The sequence below is a fragment of the Ahaetulla prasina genome, chromosome 2, assembly GCF_028640845.1.
Source record: "Ahaetulla prasina isolate Xishuangbanna chromosome 2, ASM2864084v1, whole genome shotgun sequence".
Taxonomy (NCBI): domain Eukaryota; kingdom Metazoa; phylum Chordata; class Lepidosauria; order Squamata; family Colubridae; genus Ahaetulla; species Ahaetulla prasina.
Genome location: NC_080540.1, coordinates 283255985 through 283279200, shown reverse-complemented (window position 1 = coordinate 283279200; position 23216 = coordinate 283255985). Strand labels below are relative to the sequence as shown.

General features: G+C 41.0%; 1 protein-coding gene across 3 annotated transcripts in view; it reads left to right on the top strand.

Moving 5' to 3' along the window:
- The window catches only part of NEDD4L (NEDD4 like E3 ubiquitin protein ligase), a 356456-nt gene that overhangs the window by 121827 nt on the left and 211413 nt on the right, over positions 1-23216 (top strand). For all 3 annotated transcript variants that reach the window (XM_058170485.1, XM_058170487.1, XM_058170484.1), the window contains one exon: positions 10398-10471. In XM_058170485.1, coding sequence (XP_058026468.1) covers positions 10398-10471 — 74 coding nt within the window. Of the gene's footprint in view, positions 1-10397; positions 10472-23216 lie in introns of those variants that run through there.

Genomic DNA, 23216 nt, shown 5'->3' with positions numbered 1-23216 from the left:
CATATTGATAAAAAAAACCTGCAAGCCAGTCTTGACAAATTGGACACCCCCCACATATGTTGATATTACACAACCCAAAATGTCTCCTAAGTTATAACAGTCTTTATAGCTATTGTTGACGTAGCAGTTGTTTAAGAATAAGTGAAACATCCATTTTGATTTTCCTTATTTTTCTCATTGTAACATTTTTCTATCGATGATCTCTTTTTAAAAATATTCTGCATCTAGCCTTTACGGGTAGTCCACAACTTACAATCATTTGCTTAGTGATCATTTGAAGTTATAACAGCACTGAAAATGTGACTTATGACCGGATCTTTGCAGCATCCCATGGTCATGTGATCAGAATTTAGGCACTTGGCAACTGATGTGCATTTATGATAGTTGCACTGTCCTGGGATCATGTGATCACCATTTGTAACCTTCCCAGCCAGTTTCCAGGTAGCAAAGTCAATGGGAGAAGTCAGATTTGCTTAACAACCACTTAATAACTGCAGTGATTCACTTTTTTTTTGTTTACATTTATATCCCGCCCTTCTCCGAAGACTCAGGGCGGCTTACAGTGTATAAGGCAATAGTCCCATTCTATTTGTATATTTTTACAAAGTCAACTTATTGCCCCCCCCCCAACAATCTGGGTCCTCATTTTACCTACCTTATAAAGGATGGAAGGCTGAGTCAACCTTGGGCCGGGCTTGAACCTGCAGTAATTGCAGGCTGCTGTGTTCTAATAACAGGCTTCTTACAGCCTGAGCTATCACGGCCCCCTTATCACTTAACAATAATGGCAAAAAAGATCGTAAAATGAGGAACAACTTGCTTAACTATTTGCCTCACTTAGCAACTGTAGAAATGTTGGTCTCCATTGTGATCATAAGTCAAGGAATACCTCAGAGTTGGGTTTCAGCAGGTTCTGACCAGTTCTGGAGAACCGGTAGCAGAAATTTTGAGTAGTTTGGAGAACCAGTAGTAAAAATTCTGACTGGCCCCACCCCCAGCTATTCTCTGCCTCCCGAGTCCCAGCTGATCGGGAGGAAATGGGGATTTTGCAGTAACCTTGCCCTGGATTGGGGAGGGATTTTACAGTTTCCTTCCCCTGGAGTGAGGTGGGAATGGAGATTTTATAGTATACTTCCCCTGCCATGCCCACTAAGCCACCCCCCACCAAGCCATGCCACCCCCACCAAGCCACCCCCATAGAACCAGTAATAAAAAAAATTGAAACCCACCACTGGAATATCTGTATGTGTTTTTCCCAATACATGTAAGTTAATCTTTTCTTCCTAAAGTGTGTGTGATTGTTTTTCTTAAAACTTGCACCCCCTCTAATGTAAGCATAGATACATGATTGTGTATTATGCTAGTGCCAGAAATTTCTGAAAAAGTTGGAACTTGGCACGGAAGAAGAATTTGCTTTGTATTTAAGATTTGGAGATGTTAATCAGGCACTGACTGAATTGTTCCATAATTCTTATGTGACATCCAAGATAAATAAGTAATTACAGTGAAAATCTCTTTCCCTGAATTTGTCTGCAGCAATTGGGGAAAATATCTGCTAGAGTAAAGCTCGTAATTTTAAGATCTGATATATTCTAGAATTGTGTTTCAGAATGTATGAATGAAAAAGTAGAAATAATTTATCTGTTTGGGGTTTGGGCCAAAGCTGTTATAAGTAGCCCTCAACTTACAAATAATTCATTTAATGACTGTTCAAAGTTAACAATGGCATCGAAAAAAAGTGACTGTTTTCACACAACTGTTGCATCATTCTCATGGTCATGTGATCAAAATTCAAATGCTTGGCAACTGACTCATGTTTATGACGGATGCAGTGTCCCAGGGTCGTCATCCCCTTTCGCAACCTTCTGATAAACAAAGTCAATGGGGAAGCCAGATTCACTTAACAACCGTGTTACTGATTTAACAAACTGCAGTGTGTAACAACTGTGGCAAGAAAAGTCGTAAAATGGGGCAGAACTCACTCAACAACTGTCTTGCTTAGAAACAGAAATTTTGAGTTCAGTTATGATCGTAAATCAAGGACTACGGTTGCCGCAATGTAAAAAAGATGTTGAGACTCTAGAAAGAGTGCAGAGAAGAGCAGCAAAGATGATTAGGGACTGGAGGCTAAAACATATGAAGAATGGTTGCAGGAACTTGGTATGCCTAGTTTAATGAAAAGAAGGAGTAGGGGAGACATGATAGCAGTGTTCCAATATCTCAGGGGTTGCCACAAAGAAGAAGGAGTCAAACTATTCTCCAAAGCACCTGAGGGTAGCACAAGAAGCAATGGGTGGAAACTAACCAAGGAGAGAAGCAACTTAGAACTAAGGAGAAATTTCCTGACAGAACAATGAATCAGTGGAACAACTTGCCTCCAGAAGTTGTGAATGCTCCAACACTGGAAATTTTTAAGAAAATGTTGGATAACCATTTGTCTAAAATGATGTAGCATTTCTTGCCTGGGCAGGGAGTTGGACTAGAAGACCTCCAAGGTCCCTTCCAACTCTGTTATTATGCCATTATGCCCTTATGACTATCTGTACTTCTGTAGTAGTTTATTAGAGAGTAGTTTATCACCTGTTTAGGTTTGATGCCTGAAAGGGCTGAGGTGTTTCTGTTTTGCAATGTGGGGAGAGTCAGTTTTACAATAGTCTTGTATATACTTCTGCAAAGCATATACGTTTGCGCCTGAGGATTAAAATGTTTATTTTCTAGCCTATTTTTAGATTGTGTTGTACCCTCCTTAACGAGGGGAGAAAGAAATCGTTTTCTTGCTCCGAAACAGCAGCTTTGGGATTAAAAAAAATTGCCCAATGGTGATGTTCTGTTCCCACAGGAAGAGAAAAGAAAGTAAATAGCTTATGGGCAAACCAACCAACAACTACTCACAATAAAAACTCATTATTTTTTTTTAAAGGGAAGTTGACTATTCGTTGCAAGTTTGCTTTTCCAGAAAGATATAAGGAATACTTTCTTTGAGGGAAAACTTTGAAAATAGCTGCTCAAACATTGGCTAATATTTATTTTTACTGGAATGGTAGCATGATCCGAACTGCCAACTGATGTGTGTATGATCAGCCAATTTATAAACCTTTAAGCCAGTCCTGCTGCCCAGGGAATTCTGGGAGTTGAAGTCCACACATCATAAAGTTGGCAAGGTTGAGAAACACTGCCTTAAAGGTTTCTGTCAGGGTTGGGTGGGCCAGTTTTGCAGCCTGCGTGTCATCATGCTGAATATTTTTCCAGTGATGACCATATCTTAATAACCAGACAATTGCTAAAGGACTGCGGTGTTGGGCAGCCTCGGGCAGAAGGTAGAAGGCAAACTCCAAATATTATGCCTTGCAGTCAGCCATTTGGGCCACCAGGGGGCCTCTTTCAAAAGGCAGAGGAGCGCATTTTCACCCTGTTCCAATAAAACAGCCTAAAAAACTTTTGTGAGTTTTCCAAGCTCTCCTGCAGACTCCTAAGGCAACCAGGTGATTGGATTTTGTTTAGAATCCCCATCTTCCTGTTTAGTTTAAATTAGAGACATTTGTGAATTTATTTATCTGCATTTTTTTCTCCCTGCCGCTGTTTTACTCTGGAGGACACCTATGGAATTTAGCTAAGAGAAGCAGGAAAGCTGCTTAGGCCATGCGTTGAACTATGTCCATCATATGGTAACTTGAGGAAGAAATAGGAAAAAGTGTTGGGAAAGAACACTGTGATTGAGTTTGCACACAATGCTTAAACTATAACATAATTTGTTTAATTACCTTTTGGTGAGCAGGTGAGGCTGGTAGTAATTTAAACACTATTGTTTATTGTTATGTTTGGGATGAACACCTGCATATATGTCATAACTTTTTTTAAAAAAAAGGAATTAGAATTAAAAAACAAATTACAATAGAACTGCAGGATGTGCCTTTGTGAAGGTAATTTCTTTTCCCGTTTCCACTTTCCCAGTATTTCCCTTTCTTGATAGATTTGGTTAAAATAACTGAGAGATACTCTTGTGTTTCACAGGGCACCACAAGAACTGTATTGGAAACATAATTTAGTGCAAATATTTCTGTTTTGATTAATGTGTTATCTATAACACATTAATGTAGGTATTAATGTGTTATAATGTGTTATTAATGATTAAAGTATTATCCCGATTCATTTTAAAACATCAATGAGCTAAACCTAATCCCATTTTTTAAAAAAAAAATCATTTCCATTTATTAAGGCAGGTTAAAGTATGATTCTACTTAAGCAAACAACTGGAAGAAAAATTCAAGGCAAAATAATAAGTCAACATACAGTATATTTCTTGGTGGCAAGGAATCTTGCTTCAATCCAGTTCCTAAAATCTTGTTCTCTTCCTTCCCATCTTGTTATGTTTAAACCAGGGGTGAAAACTATCAAGTTCTGACAGGTTCTGGAGAACTGGTAATGGAAATTTTGAGCTGTTCAAAGAACCGACAAATACCACCTCTGGCTGGCCCCAGAATGGGGTGGGAATGGAGATTTTGCAATATCCTTCCCCTGCCACGCCCACCAAGCCACACCCACCAAGCCACATCACACCCACCAAACTACGCCCACAGAACCGATAGTAAAAAAAATTGGATTTCACCACTGGTTTAAACTAATTATTATTTTAATGTTGTTTATTGGTTTTTAATGAATGTAAGTTGCCTAGAGCCACTTCCAGGCAAGATGGATGATATGTAGAATAAATATAAGTATAAATATATCTGTTATAAAAACTGGAAAAAAAAGGTGGATTTCTCAGGTTACCTTCTGTGTCTTCCACATTTTGTAGCTGTCTAAAAATTTTGGCGAAATGAAAAAGCTACATAACAATTGATGAAAGAGAATTGTTTTCAGATTCCCATTCAAAGAAGAAAAGTATCTGAGTGATACTGTAATAGGTATATTATGGTTCAAGTAGTCCAATTACGACTGTAATTGAGCCCAGAATTATGGTCATAAGTTGTAATTGTAAGTTGAGCATGACCAGACCTGATTTGATGATATTTTCTGCGGTGGTCATTAAGTGAACACACTGACGTTGTTAAGCAAATTGGTTTTTGTTGTTTTGCTGGAATCTGGAAGTAAAAGCCAGGAACTGCCAAAAAATGTTGTAAGTGTCCAGAATTCATTTTTGGGACCGCAAGAGTATATGTGCAACCTTTGCAAGGTCAAAAACAGGACATAAGTAGTTTCTGGGGCGAGGGTGTTAATTCTAACTTCACGTCATCATTAGCAACTGGTCATAGGTTGAGAACTATCTATACCTATATTCTTGTACTTAATTAGTTGTGAAATAGCAAAGGTGTGTTTGTATGTGTGTGTGTGTATCGTTCACTGCCAGCGATTCTTTACTGGTTTTGAATGGAGCTTACAGTCCTCCTAAACAGAAGTTCTGTTTTATTTAACCTAAATTTTCTTCATTTCAGAAACATAATTGAAAGTGGTTCTGTAACTTGGTGTCCTTCCAGCTTGCAGTTTCCAGAATTCTGCTGTTATAGTTGATAGATTTGGCTATTGTTGGGAAACGGGTTCCACTCCTCCCATTTCCCAGTTTGAGCCTGATTTCTGCCTCCAAGGCCTCTCAGGCACCGAAAAGATTAATTAGTTGAAACACATTTTAAAAGCCAAACAATACAAGTAATCAATAACAGAACCATTAGAGATGGAGGCTAAAACCTTCAAATCCTTAGTGGAATGAAATGGCTTTCATCAATTTCTAGGAGGTTAGGAAGGAAACAAACTTCCGGGGGCTATGCTTGGAGAAAGAAAGAGATGCAAATAAGATGCCAATCATATTTTCTCAGGATAAAGTCAAATATGGGTGAGGTTGAAGTAAGGACAGCTCCTTTTGGGATCATTGGATCTATTTGCAGTTTGGGCAACTATTTATGGGAATATTAAAGCCTTCCGTGCCACGAGAGCAGTGAACAATAACTACTACAACTTTTATGCACCCAGGAACTGTTGCAGCTCAGCTTTCCATCCTTCCAAGGTCGGTAAAATGAGGATCCAGATTGTTGGAGGCATATACAAATAATGCTTACAGTGGTGGCCAAAATTGTGGAAACCTTTTGGGAAAAGTATTTTTGAGGTTTGATGGCTCATAACACCACTTTATTTTTTGAGTTTCAAGATAATCATATTTCACTGCTGGAATAGCCCAGACCATAACCCAATTGAAAATCTATGGAGCTGACTAAAGAAACTTGTTAGTCAGAAGCGACCCAGCAATAAAACCCAGTTAATGGAAGCAATCATTCAATCTTGGTCTCACATTCTAACAACTGCAGAACTAAAAGACTTGGTTCACTCCATGGGAAGATGATGTAAGGCCGTAATTCATGTTAAAGGTCGCCCAACTAAGTATTAACTGACATGGTGATAAATTTTGCATAGCTCGTTTTTCCTATGGTAATAATTTTTGTATATCTCATTTTTTCTACTTGTTTCACTTTTCTTCTTTAATACTGTAACTGCTATTCTAATAGTAAATCCTTCATAAAAATTATTGCATTACATTCTTGATTAAATTATCTTTCCATTGATATATAATTTTATGGTACTATGCCCCAAAAAGTGGTGCTATTAGTTAGTTTTAGAAAATACACTTTTCCCAAAAGGTTTCCACAATTTTGGTCACTAGTGTACATTGTAAACCACTCAGAGTGCTATGGGGCAGTATATAAGCCTAACTGGTATTGTTATTCTTATAGAAGAGAGTGTTTTTTCCTCCTCCTTCTGCAGCTTACCAGTTTCCAATTTAATCATCGAAAGTAGTATTTCTCAACCTTGGCAACTTTAAGATGTGAGAACTGCAACTCCCAGATTTCCCAACAAGCTTTTTAATTGTTGTTATCATTAAACAGTAGGAATCTGGGGACGTAAGTTGTCCATTGAGCCATGTTTATGAACACATCTAAGATGCCTTCTTGGCAGCAGCATGGAAGTCATTGCAGTTCCCTTTTGTTGTTGTTTATTTTTTAATTCCCCAGTTAAAACACTCCCACCTAAGGGCCAACTGGCCCCAGCTGTGCTTACCTGGTCTGAGATCAACCTTGGTCAACTAGGTGCTGCTATCTGTTCTGGCACACCTCCTAGCAAAAATTGTAAAGTACCTTGTATCCCAGCTGTAGTCTTAAGAATTTAGCATAGGAAGAAAATAGGCCAGCCCAGTATTGGCTGGCTGCTCTTTGAAAGCATAAATTAGGGGTGTCAAACTCAAGGCCCGTGGGCCGGATTCGGCCCATGGGGTGCTTAGATCTGGCCTGTGGGCCCACCCTGGAAATGAGCATGCAAGAAGGGACAGGAAAGGAGAAAGGGAAAGAAAAAGAAAAAGAAGGGAAAATGGGAAGAGAGCAAGGAAGGAAAAATAAGGAAAGAGGAGAAGGATGAAGAAAGAATGAAGAAGGAAGGAAAAAGAAGAAATGAATGGAATGAAAGAAGGAAGGGAAGGGAAGGGGAGGGGAGGAAAGAAGGAAGGAAGGAAGGAAATAAATAAATAATGGAAGGAAGGAGGGAGGGAGGGAAGGAGGGATATTATAATGAGAGTGAGTCAGGATCTGAGGGAAGTCCTGCCTTAGCATTTGGCCACCACAGGTACCCCCGACGCAGTGACGTCGAGCTGGCCACACCTCCCCTGACCATGCCCAGCCTGGCCATGCCTACCCTGCTCCTGCCCCCCCTCCAGCACCACCCCGAGGTCAAACACAACCCTGATGTCCTCAATGAAGGGCCGCGGTATGGCTCAGGCTATAAGAAGCCTGTTATTAAACACAGCTGCCTGCAATTACTGCAGGTTCAAGCCCCACCAGGTCCAAGGTTGACTCAGCCTTCCATCCTTTATAAGGTAGGTAAAATGAGGACCCAGATTGTTGGGGGGGCAATAAGTTGACTTTGTAAATATACAAATAGAATGAGATTATTGCCTTACACACTGTAAGCCGCCCTGAGTCTTCGGAGAAGGGCGGGATATAAATGTAAACAAAAAAAAAATTGAGTTTGACACCCCTGGCATAAATAATAACTGCTGCAGTGCAAACAAAGGCAACATATACAGGTAATCCTCAACATACAACCATTCACTTAGTGACAATTCAAAGCTACGATGGCCCTGAAAACAGTGACTTATGACTGGTTCTCCCACTTACAACCATTCAAAGCATCCCTGCCGACGTGATCAAAATTCAAGCGCTTGGCAGTCAAGCATGTATTTACGATGGTTGCTGGATTCCAGAGTCATGTGATCGCCATTTGCAAATTTTTTTTTCCAGCCAGCTTCTGACAAGGAAAGTCAATGGGAGAAACTGGATTCACTTAATGACCATGTTACTCACGCAACTGCAGTGATTCATTTAACAACCACAAAAAAAAATTCATAAAATTAGACGTGAGTCACTTAACCTTGCTTAGGCATAGAATTTCTGGTCCCAATTATGGTCATAATTGTATAGACTTTTGTGTTACCAAAACAAGAAACAGTTCGAATTGGAGGGGAGCAACCAACCATGAGCGTGAGAGCCTTAAATGAAACTACTTTCTGAAGTTAGTTGTAAACTAAGAACATTCAGAATTGAGGCCTTTTTGCCACCATTTCCCTAGCTGTAGATCAAAAACTATTTCAGTTATTCTCTGTGGAATGGCCGAACTCATGCCCGGTGATGCTCATGAAAACTTACGTTACAGTTGGCTGGGTGTCTCTCATGAATCAATAAAGGTGCAGTTTGTATATGCAACAGTAGGGTACCAGTTTAAGAGATTTTATCCTTTCCCTAGCCCAGGGGTCTGCAAACTTGGCTCTTTTAAGACTTGTGGACTTCAACTCCCTTGCTTTGCTTTGCTTTGCTGGCTGAGGAACTCTGGGAGTTGAAGTCCACAAGTCTTAAAAGAGCCAAGTTTGCAGACCCTTGCCCTAGCCTAACACACACACACCCTCATGGAATTCTGGGAGTTGAAGTCCATGCATCTTAAAATTGCCAAGTTGAAAACACTCCTCTAAACATTAAAACAGCATTTTTTGTAATATGGGAGAGGAAGACAGCCTATCAGTAGAAGTGGTCTTCAGCTTACATCTGCAACTGAGCCTAAAATGTATGTTGTTAAGTGAGAAATTTATTAAGTGAGTTTTGCCCCATTTTACAACTTTTTTCACCACATTGGTTAAGCGAATCATGGCAGTTCTTAAATTAGTAACACAATTCTTTAGTGAATCTGGTTTCCACATTGACTTTGCTCGTCAAAAGGTCAGAAAAGCACATCACACGACCCCAGGACGGTCATAAGTGTGAAAAATGGACATAACTCGCTTTTTTCAGTGCCATTGTAACTTTGAACGGTCTTTGAATGAACTGTTGTAAGTCTAGGAGTACCTGTATACCCATAGACAGCTTCCTTGCTACTCGTTCTACTTCTGCTTGGCCAATATCATTTCCGACGTTAGTGCTTGGTAGCATCCTGGCTGGGGAATTCTGGGAGCTGAGGCCCTCACTTCTAAAGCTGCTGAGGTTGAGGAACACTGGTTTAAACTTATTTCAATTCATTTATAAAATCCTTAAGTTTCTTTTATGCAGTGAGCAAATCTTGGAGCGCTCGTTATCAAAGAGCCGAAAGTTAAATGTTTATCGCTTCTAAATTTCTCCCCCTTAGAGAGAATTTTATTCCGTTTGCATAATTAAAAATACCGTATTTCCAGAATATGCAAATTGGAATAGAATTATCCCTTAATGTTTTGCGCTCCTTGGAATCTAGTAGTGAAAATATTTGGACATTCAAATATACAAGATAATATACAGTTGCCTTAAAGAGAAAAATCTCTCAAAAAATGTTTAAACTGGGCAAAGTTCTGTTAACATGCGTGTAACAGAGAAAATGGAAGGAATAAACACAAGACTGGAAAAATCTGGACTTGAGGGGTTCTTTTGAAGGATATCTAGTTTCATCACCTGCTTGATGTCTCAAATCCATATGTGGAGCATTGTATTCCCAATTCCTTGTACACTCTCAGTAAATGTTCCTATTACTGCTATAGTAATAGATTCAACGAATGAACTGCCCTGACCATCAGATTTTACCTTCTACCCTCTGCCAGCAGAAAAGGTTCCTTGCTTCAGAAGTGTTAGATAAACTAAAAGGAGCTCATCACATCTTTTATAGTGTCTTTCTTGTCAATCTTTCTCATTCTGGTGCTTTTGATACGATTTGGACCATTAGCCTCTTTTGGTCACGAGGTTCTGTGGTCAGGAATGGTAAGCCACAATATCTGAGGGACATTATATTTGAAACAGCTTCCTGATACAATTTAAATACTGCTAGCATTGTGAGATATATATACCTGATGAATGAAAATTAAATTTGCTCTTTTTTTCTTTTTCTCCCTTCCCCCATCCCCACAACAGGAAGAATCTCGTGTCCTTCGAGTGAAAGTCGTAGCTGGAATAGACCTTGCCAAAAAGGACATCTTTGGAGCCAGGTGTGTATGTTATGCTGTTGACGTTGTTGGGTGATAATGGACAGTGGCTTTTAGTTTGTGTTGGCAATTGCGAGTTTTGTTTCTGTAAACCAATGATGGCTAACCTTTTCCAAACCAAGTGCCCAAAGCACATGTATTTACACACGGATGTTTGTGTGTGCCCAAACCTCCAAGATGCAATGCACGCGCGGCCCCCTGCATGCACCCTGCGCATGTGCCCTATCCACCCGCCACATATGCGCACAGCCCCCCACATGCGCCCTGCCCCCCATGCATGCATGGCAGAGACCCAAAGACCAGCTGGCTGGCGGGAGACACACGTATATGCACAGTGGAGCTGAACTGGGGCAACGGCTTGTGTGCCACTAGAGAGGGTGCTGCATGCCACCTCTGGCACGAATGCCATAGGTTCGCCATCACGACCCTAAACAATGCAAGCTAGATATTAATAAAGAATGCTGTGATTTATATCATTCTTGCTCTCCAATGCAGTTTCTTTGGAGTTCATGCGCCATACCATAGGAATGGTTCCCACTTTATGGCCTTTGCAGAGCATGTTAATGTTCAGCTGGTTTGGGAAACCTTTAGAGGCTGTTTAATTACGTTTCATAGAAGTGGATTGGTAAAACATGTGATGTTGTTATAGTAATGTCTTACCCGTACTTATGATATTGTAAGTTACAACTGCAATTGGAACTGTTGCTAACAGTTGTGGTTGTAAAGCCTGATGTCACATGGCCACATTGCTTAGCAATGACAGTTCAGGCAATCTCGGTTATTGTTGTATCTTAAGACATATGGTTCGTTAAGCAGGAAGTGGAGTGTCGTGTCCCACGCCTCCTACGGCCGGGTCTGGGAAGTCTGTATCAAGCGTGGCCACGAAGCCTCTGCAGTTTTGCCAAATTCCTGTCAGAGTTCTCAGGGCAGGCAGGAATCCAAGGTGTGACTTCAGCAACCAGATGAGACTTTGCTTGACTCAAGGAATGCCAAAAAGCAGATCCTTTATATAGGCCATGGGGTGTGGCTCCATGACTCAGCACTTATTCAGGCCTGCCCCTCCCTTCCTTTTGCTGACGTCGTCTCTCCATTCTCCGGAAGCGGGGATCCATCCACTGTGTCTTTTCATCCTCCTGCTCTGCTGCCGGCAATTCTAGCACGTGGCTGGCTTCGTGCTCACACGCTGTAGGAGGGAGGTTTGTTTGCTCATTCTGTCCAGGCATGGTGCCAGGGCTGGGGGCTGGAGGCATTCCAGGCCATTCTTCTTCACTATCAGTCTCTGGCTCAGATAGCAGGAGATGGGAGGGGCCCGGCTGAGGAGAGGAGGGCGGGCGAGGCACAATATGGAGGAAGTCCCAGTTAAGGAACGCAGGGGGTGTCTCGGGGATGGAGAAGGCTGCGTGTAAGTCAGGGAAAAGAGTGCTTGGTGCAGCATGAGCTCCTAAAGGTGGTGCATAAGGTCAGAAAGCCCAGGGTACGGAGGCTTGCCCTGACAATGACTTGCAATGACAATTGCCCTGACTTGCAATCTTCCCTACTGGCTTCCCCAATGACTTTCTCGTGAAGCTGGCAGGGACTGTTGCAAATGGACATCACACGATCACAGGGTGCTTGGCAACCAATTGTAAATGCAAATGGATCGCCAGCTGCCCAGTTTGGGGTCATATGACTGCAGGGGCACTGCAATGTCTATAACTTCAGGGACAGGTTATAAGTACCCTCATTCAGCATTGTCGTAACTTCAAATGATCACTGAACAAGTAGGCATAACTTTGAGGCCTACCTGTGTTGGATTTTGTTACTGATGCTCTTAACTACATCATTTACACCCTTTCGAGACTGAAACCACCTGAAGCACTTTTGTTATTGTTGAGATAATACCCTGTTTCCTCCAAAATAAGACATCCCCTGTTAATAAGCCCAATCGGGCTTTTGAGCTCATGGCAATAAGGCCAAGCGCTTATTTCAGGGTTCAAAAAATAAATAAAAAATAAGACAGGGTCCTATTTTTGGGGAAACACAGTGTGTGTGGGTGTGTGTGTGTGTATTTTGCAGGTTGAAAATGTAGTTGACAAACAGCCTTACGTAACCCACCTTAAGCAATTCTTCCTCATGTTTATTATGGGGTAATAATAGTGAACAAACTTTGGGAGTTGTTAGGGCACCTTGTATGCAAAGCAGTTTGAACTTTGAAAAAAAAATATTCTGTAAGTATTGTTGGAGAATGTCTGGCATGTTATCTGGTTCCAAGAGGTCTCTAGATGTGATCAGGGAATTTCCACCAGCATGGAGGAAATAAGAGCTATTTCTACTAAAACTCTCGTGCCTGTAACTTTTAACTGGGCAAAACAGTGCATCATGGAAGAGGAGTCAGAAAATTCGTTTGACTTTTGTCAACTGAACCAATCTAGTCACAGTAAATAAATAAAATAAGATGGGGAAGGTCAGGTAACCTGGCAGGAACTAGTCCTTGTGCCCTGGAGCAGTATTTCTCAACCTCAACAGCTACAAGAAGTGTGGACATCAACTCTCAGAATTCCCCAGCCAACATGCTGGCTGTGGAATTCAGGGAATTGAAGCCCATACTTCTCAAAGGTATGAAAAACAGGGCTTGGAGAGTTCAAATGCCAATTATTGCACAAGCAGTGATGAGCTCACAGACTTTACATTGGAAAATCCAGCTACCTTTCCTGGTACCCATTGAGCCTAATCTGGTTGCAAAAGGTAAATCCAGCTATATCAGGCAAACAACCTTAATTGAGCTGTTGCTTGTTAAGCCGTATCTAGACACAAGGTCATTCAGATAGGCTGGGCTACTCTTTAATAAGGCTTTCATGGCTGTAAGTGCTCCCTTTGACCCTTCTTAGTCTTTTGATAATCTGCCTCTGTGTTGCTGCTATTTATTTATTTATTTATTTATTTATTTATTTTATTAGATTTTTATACCGCCCTTCTCCCGAAGGACTCAGGGCGGTGTACAGCCAAAGATAAAAAACCCAATATATATACAATTAAAACAAAGAATTTAAAACAAAACATATTACAAAAGTGGCCGACATTAAAAAGTTGAAAATTTGAAATTTAAAACCCTAAAATAATAAAACCCCAATTATGCCTGTACAGTTGAATCTAAAATAGAATCCTGAGTTAATGGGGGGACCCACTTGGGGCCAAACCCTGTGCTTAATCTTAATCTGATTTGATGCTGAGGGCTTTGAGAGATTATCTCAGCCATCTTTGAGGGTCATGTTCTGTGTGACTGGAGCAGGGGTCTCCAACCTTGGCAACTTTAAGACTTGTGGACTTCAACTCCCAGAAGCTGGCTGCGGAATTATGGGAGTTGAAGTCCACAAGTCTTAAAGTTGCCAAGGTTGGAGACCCCTGGACTGGAGGACAATGTGTTTTATGTGCTGCCTAGAAAACAAGGCAGGTTACAAATCAGATGAATAAGTAAAGCACTTGGTTAAATGGGAAATACTGTAAATGCCAAACCAAGCATCACAGACAAGTGTTATGTCCATTCCAATAATCTATAACAGCGGTCACCAATTGGTGGTCCGTGGACCACTGGTGGTATGCAAGAAAATGTTGGTGGTCCGCAGAAAAATTATTTGCATTTTTTATATTGCACTAAATCAGAAGTCATCAAACTACAGTCCCTGGGACAGATTTGTGCAATGAATGTTTGTGTTGCGGCAGAGAGTCTCCCCCTTCGGGGTCTTTTTCTGCGGGTCGGAGGGGGGGGGGAAATTCTGACTTGGGGTCTGCTTCAGCCTCCTGGCGCGAGGCTTTGGGCGAACGCTGGAGGGAAACACTGCTGGTAGTGAAGAGCTGGAGGGCCTTGTTCCAGTAGGACTGCATCATGGTCTGGAACTGGTTGACCATCTTAGCCCATTGAGCCTCCAGGTGCCGGTACCTAGCCTTGCACTCCCGCACGTCTTCCCTCTGCTTGGAAAGCCTATGCTCATAGTCCTCAGTGAGGTGCTTCTGCTGAGCCTCCTCGTTCAGATCCAATTTGAACTGAGCCAGCTGTTTTGCCAACTCTTTCTCATGGTGGCTGCTTAGCTCCAACAACTGCTTCCTGTTGGGGCCCTAAGAAGCCCATGCGGGCAGGTGAGGAATGGCTGGGAGGGGAGGGGCGAGTAGAGGCTAGTGAGGCGCCCCTTGACATGAGTGACATCGAGTTGGCCACGCCCACCCAATCACATGGCCACCTAACCACGCCCACCCAGCCAGTCATTAGGCATATCATATTAGTGGTCTGCAGGATTTAAAATTATGAATTTAGTGGCCCCTGAGGTCCGAAAGGTTGGTGATCCCTGATCTATAACCTGGATACCTTAATACTTGTGAGCTTCAACTCCCAGAATTCCTGACTGGGGAATTCTGGGAGTTGAAGTCCATAGGTCGTAAACTTGCCAAGGTTGGATCCCCTTGATCTATAGCAAGAAAGCTTCTCACCTTAGTTTTAAGTTCCACATGTTGGTGTTCCAGGGCAATGTTTGCACAATCTACATACAAGACTGATTTTACGCTGCCTCTCTGAGTCATTAATGTGAGATGGGTGGCCATATAATTCAAGATAATTAATCAATCTTGGTTAACTTAATTACTGGATTAATTAATTCAATTGATAGGGTTGTTTGGGTTTTTTTGTAACCACATCCCTTTCTTTTTATCAAATTTTGCCAAAATTATCAAATTTTGCCGAAGGAACTCTCTGAAACTTGTGTTTGGAAAGAATCCTGTTCAGTTCTAGGCTGCTTCGAAACAGCCTGGCAATGTTCAGAGTTTTACTCGGTTTGCTCAGCACCAAACTAACCAGGCTGGCTAGATTTAGGCCGCTTGCTAAGCCGTTAGAAAACAAAACCAAACAAAAACCTTCAGTATCAACAAGTTAGAGGTAATAATTGAATGACGTGGCGGATGAAAGCGTTAGTAGCTATGCGCAAGGCCTCCTGAATTCAGAGGCTAAATGATGCACCCTGGTCTCTTCTGTCAAAACCGGTTTGCAAGGTGCGTAATCTTACAAAAATAGATTTGGAAGCTGTGAACGGATTTGTTTGTTTGTTTGTTTTATTCCATTTCTGTAGCCACCCATCTCAGCCCAGTGACTCTTCACATAGCTGATGAAAGCCAAATGACTCTGATGTGCCAGTTGCTTTCTTTCCTGGGCCAGGAGGTGCTATACATGTAGTTCTCGACTTAGAACAGTTCATTTTGTGACTGTTGAAAGTTTCAAGGGCACTGGAGGAAGTGACTTACGACCATTTTTCATACTTAATAACCATTGCAGCATCCCCATGGTTACGTGAGCAAAATTGAGACGTGTGGCAAATTGACTCATATTTATGACAGTTGCAGTGTCCCGGAGTCATGTGATCACCTGTTGCGAGCTTCTGACAAGCAAAGTCAATGGGGAAGCCAGATTCACTTAACAGCCGTGTTACTAACTTAAGAACTGCAGTGATTCACTTAGTAACTGTGGCAAGAGAGGTCATACAGTGGGGCAGAATTCACTTAATAAATGTTTCGCTTAGCAAAAAGCAATTTTGGACTCAATTGTGGTCGTAAGTCGAGGACAACCTGTACTCAGTCACTTCGTGTCGCTTCATGTGTGGACTCCTGCCACACTTTGCTTCAAATTGGATTGCCTTTCAAGACTTAGTTAAAACCAGTGGAACAGGTGGCTGCCTAAGTAGTTATGGGTCAGTGGTGGGTTTCAAATTTTTTTACTACTGGTTCTGTGGGTGTGGCTTTTTGGGCGTGGCATGGCTTGTTGGGCGTGGCTTATTGGGTGTGGCAGGGGAAGGATACTGTAAAATCTCTATTCCCTCCCCACTCCAGTGGAAGGTTACAGCAAAATCCCCATTTCCTCCAAATCAGCTGGGACTCAGGAGGCAGAGAATAGATGGCGGCGGGGCCAGTCAGAATTTTTACTACCGGTTCTCCGAACTACTCAAAATTTCTGCTAGCGGTTCTCCAGAACTGGTCAGAACCTGCTGAAACCTACCTCTGTTATGGGTGCATCTAGATTCATCCATTAATTCCTCTACTCCAGGAGTTGCACTGCCTACCAGTCCTTTTTTTTCCAAATATTCCCAAAATTTCTCTCTCTCTCCCCTCCCCTCCCCTCTCTCCCCTCCCCTCTCATTTCTTGTCCTCTTCTCCCCTCCTCTCCACTCTTCTGTCTTGTGTATACACATCCATCAATATGGTTCACGCCTTCAGTGAATCTCCCCATCTATTGAGATAAAGGAGTGTCTGTTGCCAAGGGAATGTCATCTGCAGGGACACCTCCACACCCCACCCCACCCCGCCGCAAAGTCAGTTGTTCTCAATGTTGTCCTCTTCTGGAACAGTTCCCCCCTCCCTCCCAGGTTTTTGTAGAAACCTGTCTAATTAATAAAACTTTGGGAGGGCGTTCATTTTGGCCCGCCACTTGGATTAGAATCTTTATTGCTAATATTATAGAAACCTTAATCATACCATTAATATTGTGCAGAAGAAGCAAAGAACGATCTCTTGATGTTTTCAGAGGTGACTTACTGAACTGAAAACCCAGAATCTTTTTTGATTCAGAGAGTTCACTGAAGCAGCACAGAAACCCAACTTATGGGCATTATTGTTCTCCACAAGTCAGGCACGAGTGGGACTGACGTTTTCCAGAGGTTCAGTCAACAGGATTCATTGATAATGCGCCATTCACTTCATCGTTGATTCTTAGCGGCCACAGAGGTAGACATTCCCTGTGGTGATCTGTCCTAAACTGGGTCCTTTGGTTCTTTCACCAGTGCATTCATTGGCACTGAAACTGAATCCCTCCACGTTTCTGCTTGCCATTCTATTTTATTTTTTATTTATTTATTTATTTTGTCACAACAATATATGTAAGTATCATACAAGAAGATTATATAGTATATAAACATATATATGAGGAAATATTAGGAGGTATAAGCATATATATATATATATATATATAGGAAGAAGAAAAGAAAAACAATAGGACAGGAACGGTAGGCACATTTGTGCTCGTATGCACGCCCCTTATGGTCCTCTTAGGAATGGGGTGAGGTTAATAGTAGAAAGTTTTTGGTTAAAGCTTTTAGGATTATGGGAAGAGACCACAGAGTCAGGTAAAGTATTCCAAGCACTGATGATTCTGTTACAGAAGTCATATTTTCTACAATCTAGATTAAAGCAGTTGACATTAAGTTTAAATCTATTGGTTGCTCTAGTATTATTGCAATTGAAGCTGAAGTAGTCTTTAACAGGAAGGACATTACAATAGATGATTCTATGAGTTAAACTTAGGTCTTGTCGAAGGCGATGGAGTTCCAAGTTTTCTAAGCCTAGGATTTCAAGTCTAGAATAGAATAGAATAGAATAGAATTTTTTATTGGCCAAGTGTGATTGGACACACAAGGAATTTGTCTTGGTGCATATGCTCTCAGTGTACATAAAGAAAATAGTGGGATAAATGGGATAAGGTATTTTGTTGTTTTCAGAGGAATGGAGAACTCTTCTTGTAAAATATTTCTGGACACGTTCAATTGTATTGATGTCAGAGATATGGTGAGGGTTCCAAATAGGCGAGCTGTATTCTAGAATTGGTCTAGCAAATGTTTTATATGCTCTGGTTAGTAGTGTAGTGTTTTTGGAAAAGAATTCTCTTCTCTTTCCTGCTTCCGTCCTCTTTTATTTTTTTATTTTCTTTATTTATTTTTGTCAATCATATATAAGATAACAGGTAAAAGTATAAACATAATTTGGATAAGTAAAAAAAGAATATTAGGACAGGGACGATAGGCACGCAGGTGCACTTATGCACACCCCTTACAGACCTCTTAGGAATGGGGTGACAGTAGACAGACTAAGGTTAAAGTTTTGGGGGTTTGGGGAAGAAACTACAGAGTCAGGTAGTGCATTCCAGGCATTGACCACTCTGTTGCTGAAGTCATATTTTCTGCAATCGAGTTTGGAGCGGTTTACCTTGAGTTTGTATCTATTATTTACTTGTGTATTGTTGTGGTTGAAGCTGAAGTAGTTATTGACAGATAGGACGTTGTAGCAGATGATTTTATGAGCTATTCTTAGTACATAAAATATATACATACACCTTTCCCAGCATTAAAGCCTTTTCAAAGAGAGCTGGGTCTTTGCATAATGTATCCAAAGTAGGATTATTTGTGCCTTGAGCGAGAACTCTGGGTTGATTTGTTTTGTGATACATTGGCTTATTTATTTTATTTATTTATTTTGGCCATACGACAGTATTCATGGGCGTCTCCTCCAACATCAATGCTTTTCTTATCCTGTTTCTTTAATGTCCAATTTGTACCTTCAATCAGAGTGACACAGGGAATAATACCACGGTTTACATGATTCTGATCTTTGTGCGTATAGACACATCACAGCATTTGGGTAATTTTCCAGTTTAACATTTTTTATTGGTTAGAAGATAAAATAAGATACAAAGTAGGGAAGTCAATGGGAAAATGGTGGGGAGGAAAAGGGGGATTTTGTGGGGGGGGGTTTAACATTTTCTATCGGGTTATAAGATAAAATAAGATACAAAATACAAAAGTAAATAGGAAAACGGTGGGGGACTATAACATTTGGATAATCTTTCAATGCCGTCATGGCTAGTCTATGAAGTCCTAGCATTTCTTGATTTTTCCCATTCAGTTGTGATTCAGTGGTATAAAGAGTTTTACGTCCTAAACTACAGGTACTCCTTGACTTACAACAGTTCATTTAGTGACCGTTTAAACTTACAACGGCGCTGAAAAAAAGTAATTTATAGCCGTTTTTCACACTTACGACCATTGCAGCATCGCCATGAGTCACGTGATCAAAATTCAGCTACTTGGCGACTGAGTTCATATTTATGACGTTTGCAATGTCCTGGGATCATGTGATCACCTTTTGTAACTCTCTGCTTTTCAGAGAGTCAATGAAAAGCAGTCAGTGAGAAATTCTGATTCACTTAACAACTGTGTTACTAATCTAACAACTGCAGTGATTCATTTAACAATTGTGGCAAGAAAGGTCATACATTGCGGTAAAATTCACTTAACAAATGTCTCACTTAGCAACTGAAATTATGGGCTCATTTCTGTTCTCAGGTTAAGGATTACCTGTATAAAAAACAGAAGAATGTATCCTTACCATATTATAAGGAAACATTTACAGTATGTCATAACAAAGGCATTTATTTGACTCGCTCCAGATTAATGCCAGTCTTGAAGATTAGAGATTATTTTTCAATTATATCATTTTTACTTGCCAACTGCTACTCTCTGTCACAAGGCATTTTGTAGCACCTTTCTGTGGTAAGATAGACAGACAGAAGAAGCTATAGATTTAAGACAGGAAGTTATAAAGACATAAAAGCAGGATACTGTGTCATCAGCAACACTTGTAAGATTCCATGCTTTGAGGCAGAACAGTTACTCAATAAATGCCTTTCTGGGAGCATTTTTGTGGTGGGTTTAGCTTTTGCTTTCTTGCTGTGGTTTTTAATGTTCTCCAGAACTCATTACGGCAAGATTGGAATGCAAAAGTCTGACGTTAGTTTTTATGTTCCCACTTCAGACACATCATAAAAGGTGCAACGTTTTAGAAAGAACCTGCAAAACTCTTTTGGTGACATATTACGCCTTTTGAAAAACGGTGAAGAATACATAGAAATTCACCACTTCAGATGTAGCCGTCAGAATGTAATTGTCTCCTTGGTTTCAGGAGTGTACATTCTCGAAATGGCATTCTTTCGTTTTATAACTTCTTTAACTTTTGAAATATTCCAAGGATTTAAAGATGGTTTGGAGGCATCTTGGACAGAAAATGGAGCCAGAGTTGCAAAAACTATTTCTTCCTTGCCCATTAAATTGGACTCAGATTCTGAGCGTACATTGGTTTGGGATGTTCTATCGAGACAGGAATGATGCGATGAACCAAATTTTTGAGTTCCTGCTGGTAGGAAAAATCTGACTTGGTTATTTTGTGATCCCATTGGTTGAAATCTAGGCTTGTTCTGCTTAATCAGCTGGTTCAAATAAATTAGCCTTTAAAATAAGAAAATGAATAAAATAAAAAAATAAAAGAAGTTTAATTTCATAATGCCATAGGACAGTTTTTAAAAAATTAAAAACGTTGTTTTAAACAAAACTGTAGAAAGCAGATACCAACTTCACCATAGCATTCCGCATCTGAATGCATTCAGGAAACTTCTTTACCGTATATACAAAAATTGAATGAATGAGAATAGTATCTTAAAATTAAATGAACATGCTTCTGGCATTGAAAATATTGTATCGACTGTGTACAAATGTGTGGGGTTTTAATCCTTTAATTGACTGTATCATATAATTGATATAATATTCTTTTATAGATTATATCACTTGCTCTATTACAGGGTAATAATTGGTGCTGTGGATAAGATGGTAGATTAGTCCAGCAAAGCTGGCTGAGGAACTCTGGGAGTTGAAATCCACAAGTCTTAAAGTTGCCAAGGTTGGAGACCCCTGGATTAGAAAACAGATGACTTCTTGTGGTTCCTTAGGCGTGAAAGTTGGCTGAGAGATTTTGAGTCAATCGCTCTCTATCATCCCAACCCACCTCATAGGATTGTTGTAAGGAAAATAAGAGGAGGAAGCATCAGGTACCCTGCCTTCAGTTATACACAATTTATTTTATTTATTTATTTTTCACATTTTTATACCGCCCTATCTCCCTAGGGACTCAGGGCGGTTTACAGCCAAATAAAAATACATATAAATACAAAATAAAACATCAATTAAAAAACTTATTACATAAGGCCGAATATTTAAAACTAACAATACAAATAATAAAACCCCATTAAAACCAAATTCAAAATTTAAAATTCTAGTCCAGTCCTGCGCAGATAAATAGGTGTGTCTTAAGCTCGCGGCGAAAGGTTCAAAGGTCAGGAAGTTGGCGGAGTCCTGGGGGAAGTTCGTTCCAGAGGGTGGGAGCCCCCACAGAGAAGGCCCTTCCCCTGGGTGTCGCCAGTCGGCACTGCCTGGCCGACGGCACTCTGAGGAGTCCCTCGCTGTGAGAGCGCACGGGTCGGTGAGAGGCATTCGGTGGCAGCAGGCGGTCCTGTAAGTAACCCGGCCCTATGCCATGGAGACAGAATAAAGACAGAATTAGGCTGAACATCTTTAAGGATCTAAGACAGGGGTATCAAACTCAATTTCACTGAGGGCCATATCAGGGTTGTGTTTGCCCTTGGAATGCTGGGTGGGCGTGGCCAGGATGGGCGTGGCCAGATCGATGTCACTCATGTCGGGGGCACCTGTGGTGGCCCGAGCACTGTGCTAGTGAAAACAGGCTCCCAAGGTCTGTTTTCAACTGCCACAGCCTCCTGAAACCCTCTGTCAGGGAAAACGGAGCTCGGGAGCTCCATTTTTGCTGGCAAAAGCACCATGGGCTGGTCCTTTGCTGTTTCTAGGGCAGCCCATGGGCCGCGACTAAGTACCCCGTGGGCAGGATCCGCCCATAGGCCCTGAGTTTAACACCCCTGCTCTAAGCCATTTGACACTGCACACATCTTTGATTATAAAAAAAAATCAGTGATTTTTGTAGTTGGTGTGTCCATTTGTCATTTATACTTATTTAGAGAAGCAAAGTCACCTTAGATCAACGTCCTCCAATCTTGTTCCCTCCTGGATGGTAACACCTGTATTTCTGCAAAAATAAATAAATAAAAATAAAAGAAGTTTAATTTCATAATGCCATAGGACAGTTTTTAAAAAATTAAAAACGTTGTTTTAAACAAAACTGTAGAAAGCAGATACCAACTTCACCATAGCATTCCGCATCTGAATGCATTCAGGAAACTTCTTTACCGTATATACAAAAATTGAATGAATGAGAATAGTATCTTAAAATTAAATGAACATGCTTCTGGCATTGAAAATATTGTATCGACTGTGTACAAATGTGTGGGGTTTTAATCCTTTAATTGACTGTATCATATAATTGATATAATATTCTTTTATAGATTATATCACTTGCTCTATTACAGGGTAATAATTGGTGCTGTGGATAAGATGGTAGATTAGTCCAGCAAAGCTGGCTGAGGAACTCTGGGAGTTGAAATCCACAAGTCTTAAAGTTGCCAAGGTTGGAGACCCCTGGATTAGAAAACAGATGACTTCTTGTGGTTCCTTAGGCGTGAAAGTTGGCTGAGAGATTTTGAGTCAATCGCTCTCTATCATCCCAACCCACCTCATAGGATTGTTGTAAGGAAAATAAGAGGAGGAAGCATCAGGTACCCTGCCTTCAGTTATACACAATTTATTTTATTTATTTATTTTTCACATTTTTATACCGCCCTATCTCCCTAGGGACTCAGGGCGGTTTACAGCCAAATAAAAATACATATAAATACAAAATAAAACATCAATTAAAAAACTTATTACATAAGGCCGAATATTTAAAACTAACAATACAAATAATAAAACCCCATTAAAACCAAATTCAAAATTTAAAATTCTAGTCCAGTCCTGCGCAGATAAATAGGTGTGTCTTAAGCTCGCGGCGAAAGGTTCAAAGGTCAGGAAGTTGGCGGAGTCCTGGGGGAAGTTCGTTCCAGAGGGTGGGAGCCCCCACAGAGAAGGCCCTTCCCCTGGGTGTCGCCAGTCGGCACTGCCTGGCCGACGGCACTCTGAGGAGTCCCTCGCTGTGAGAGCGCACGGGTCGGTGAGAGGCATTCGGTGGC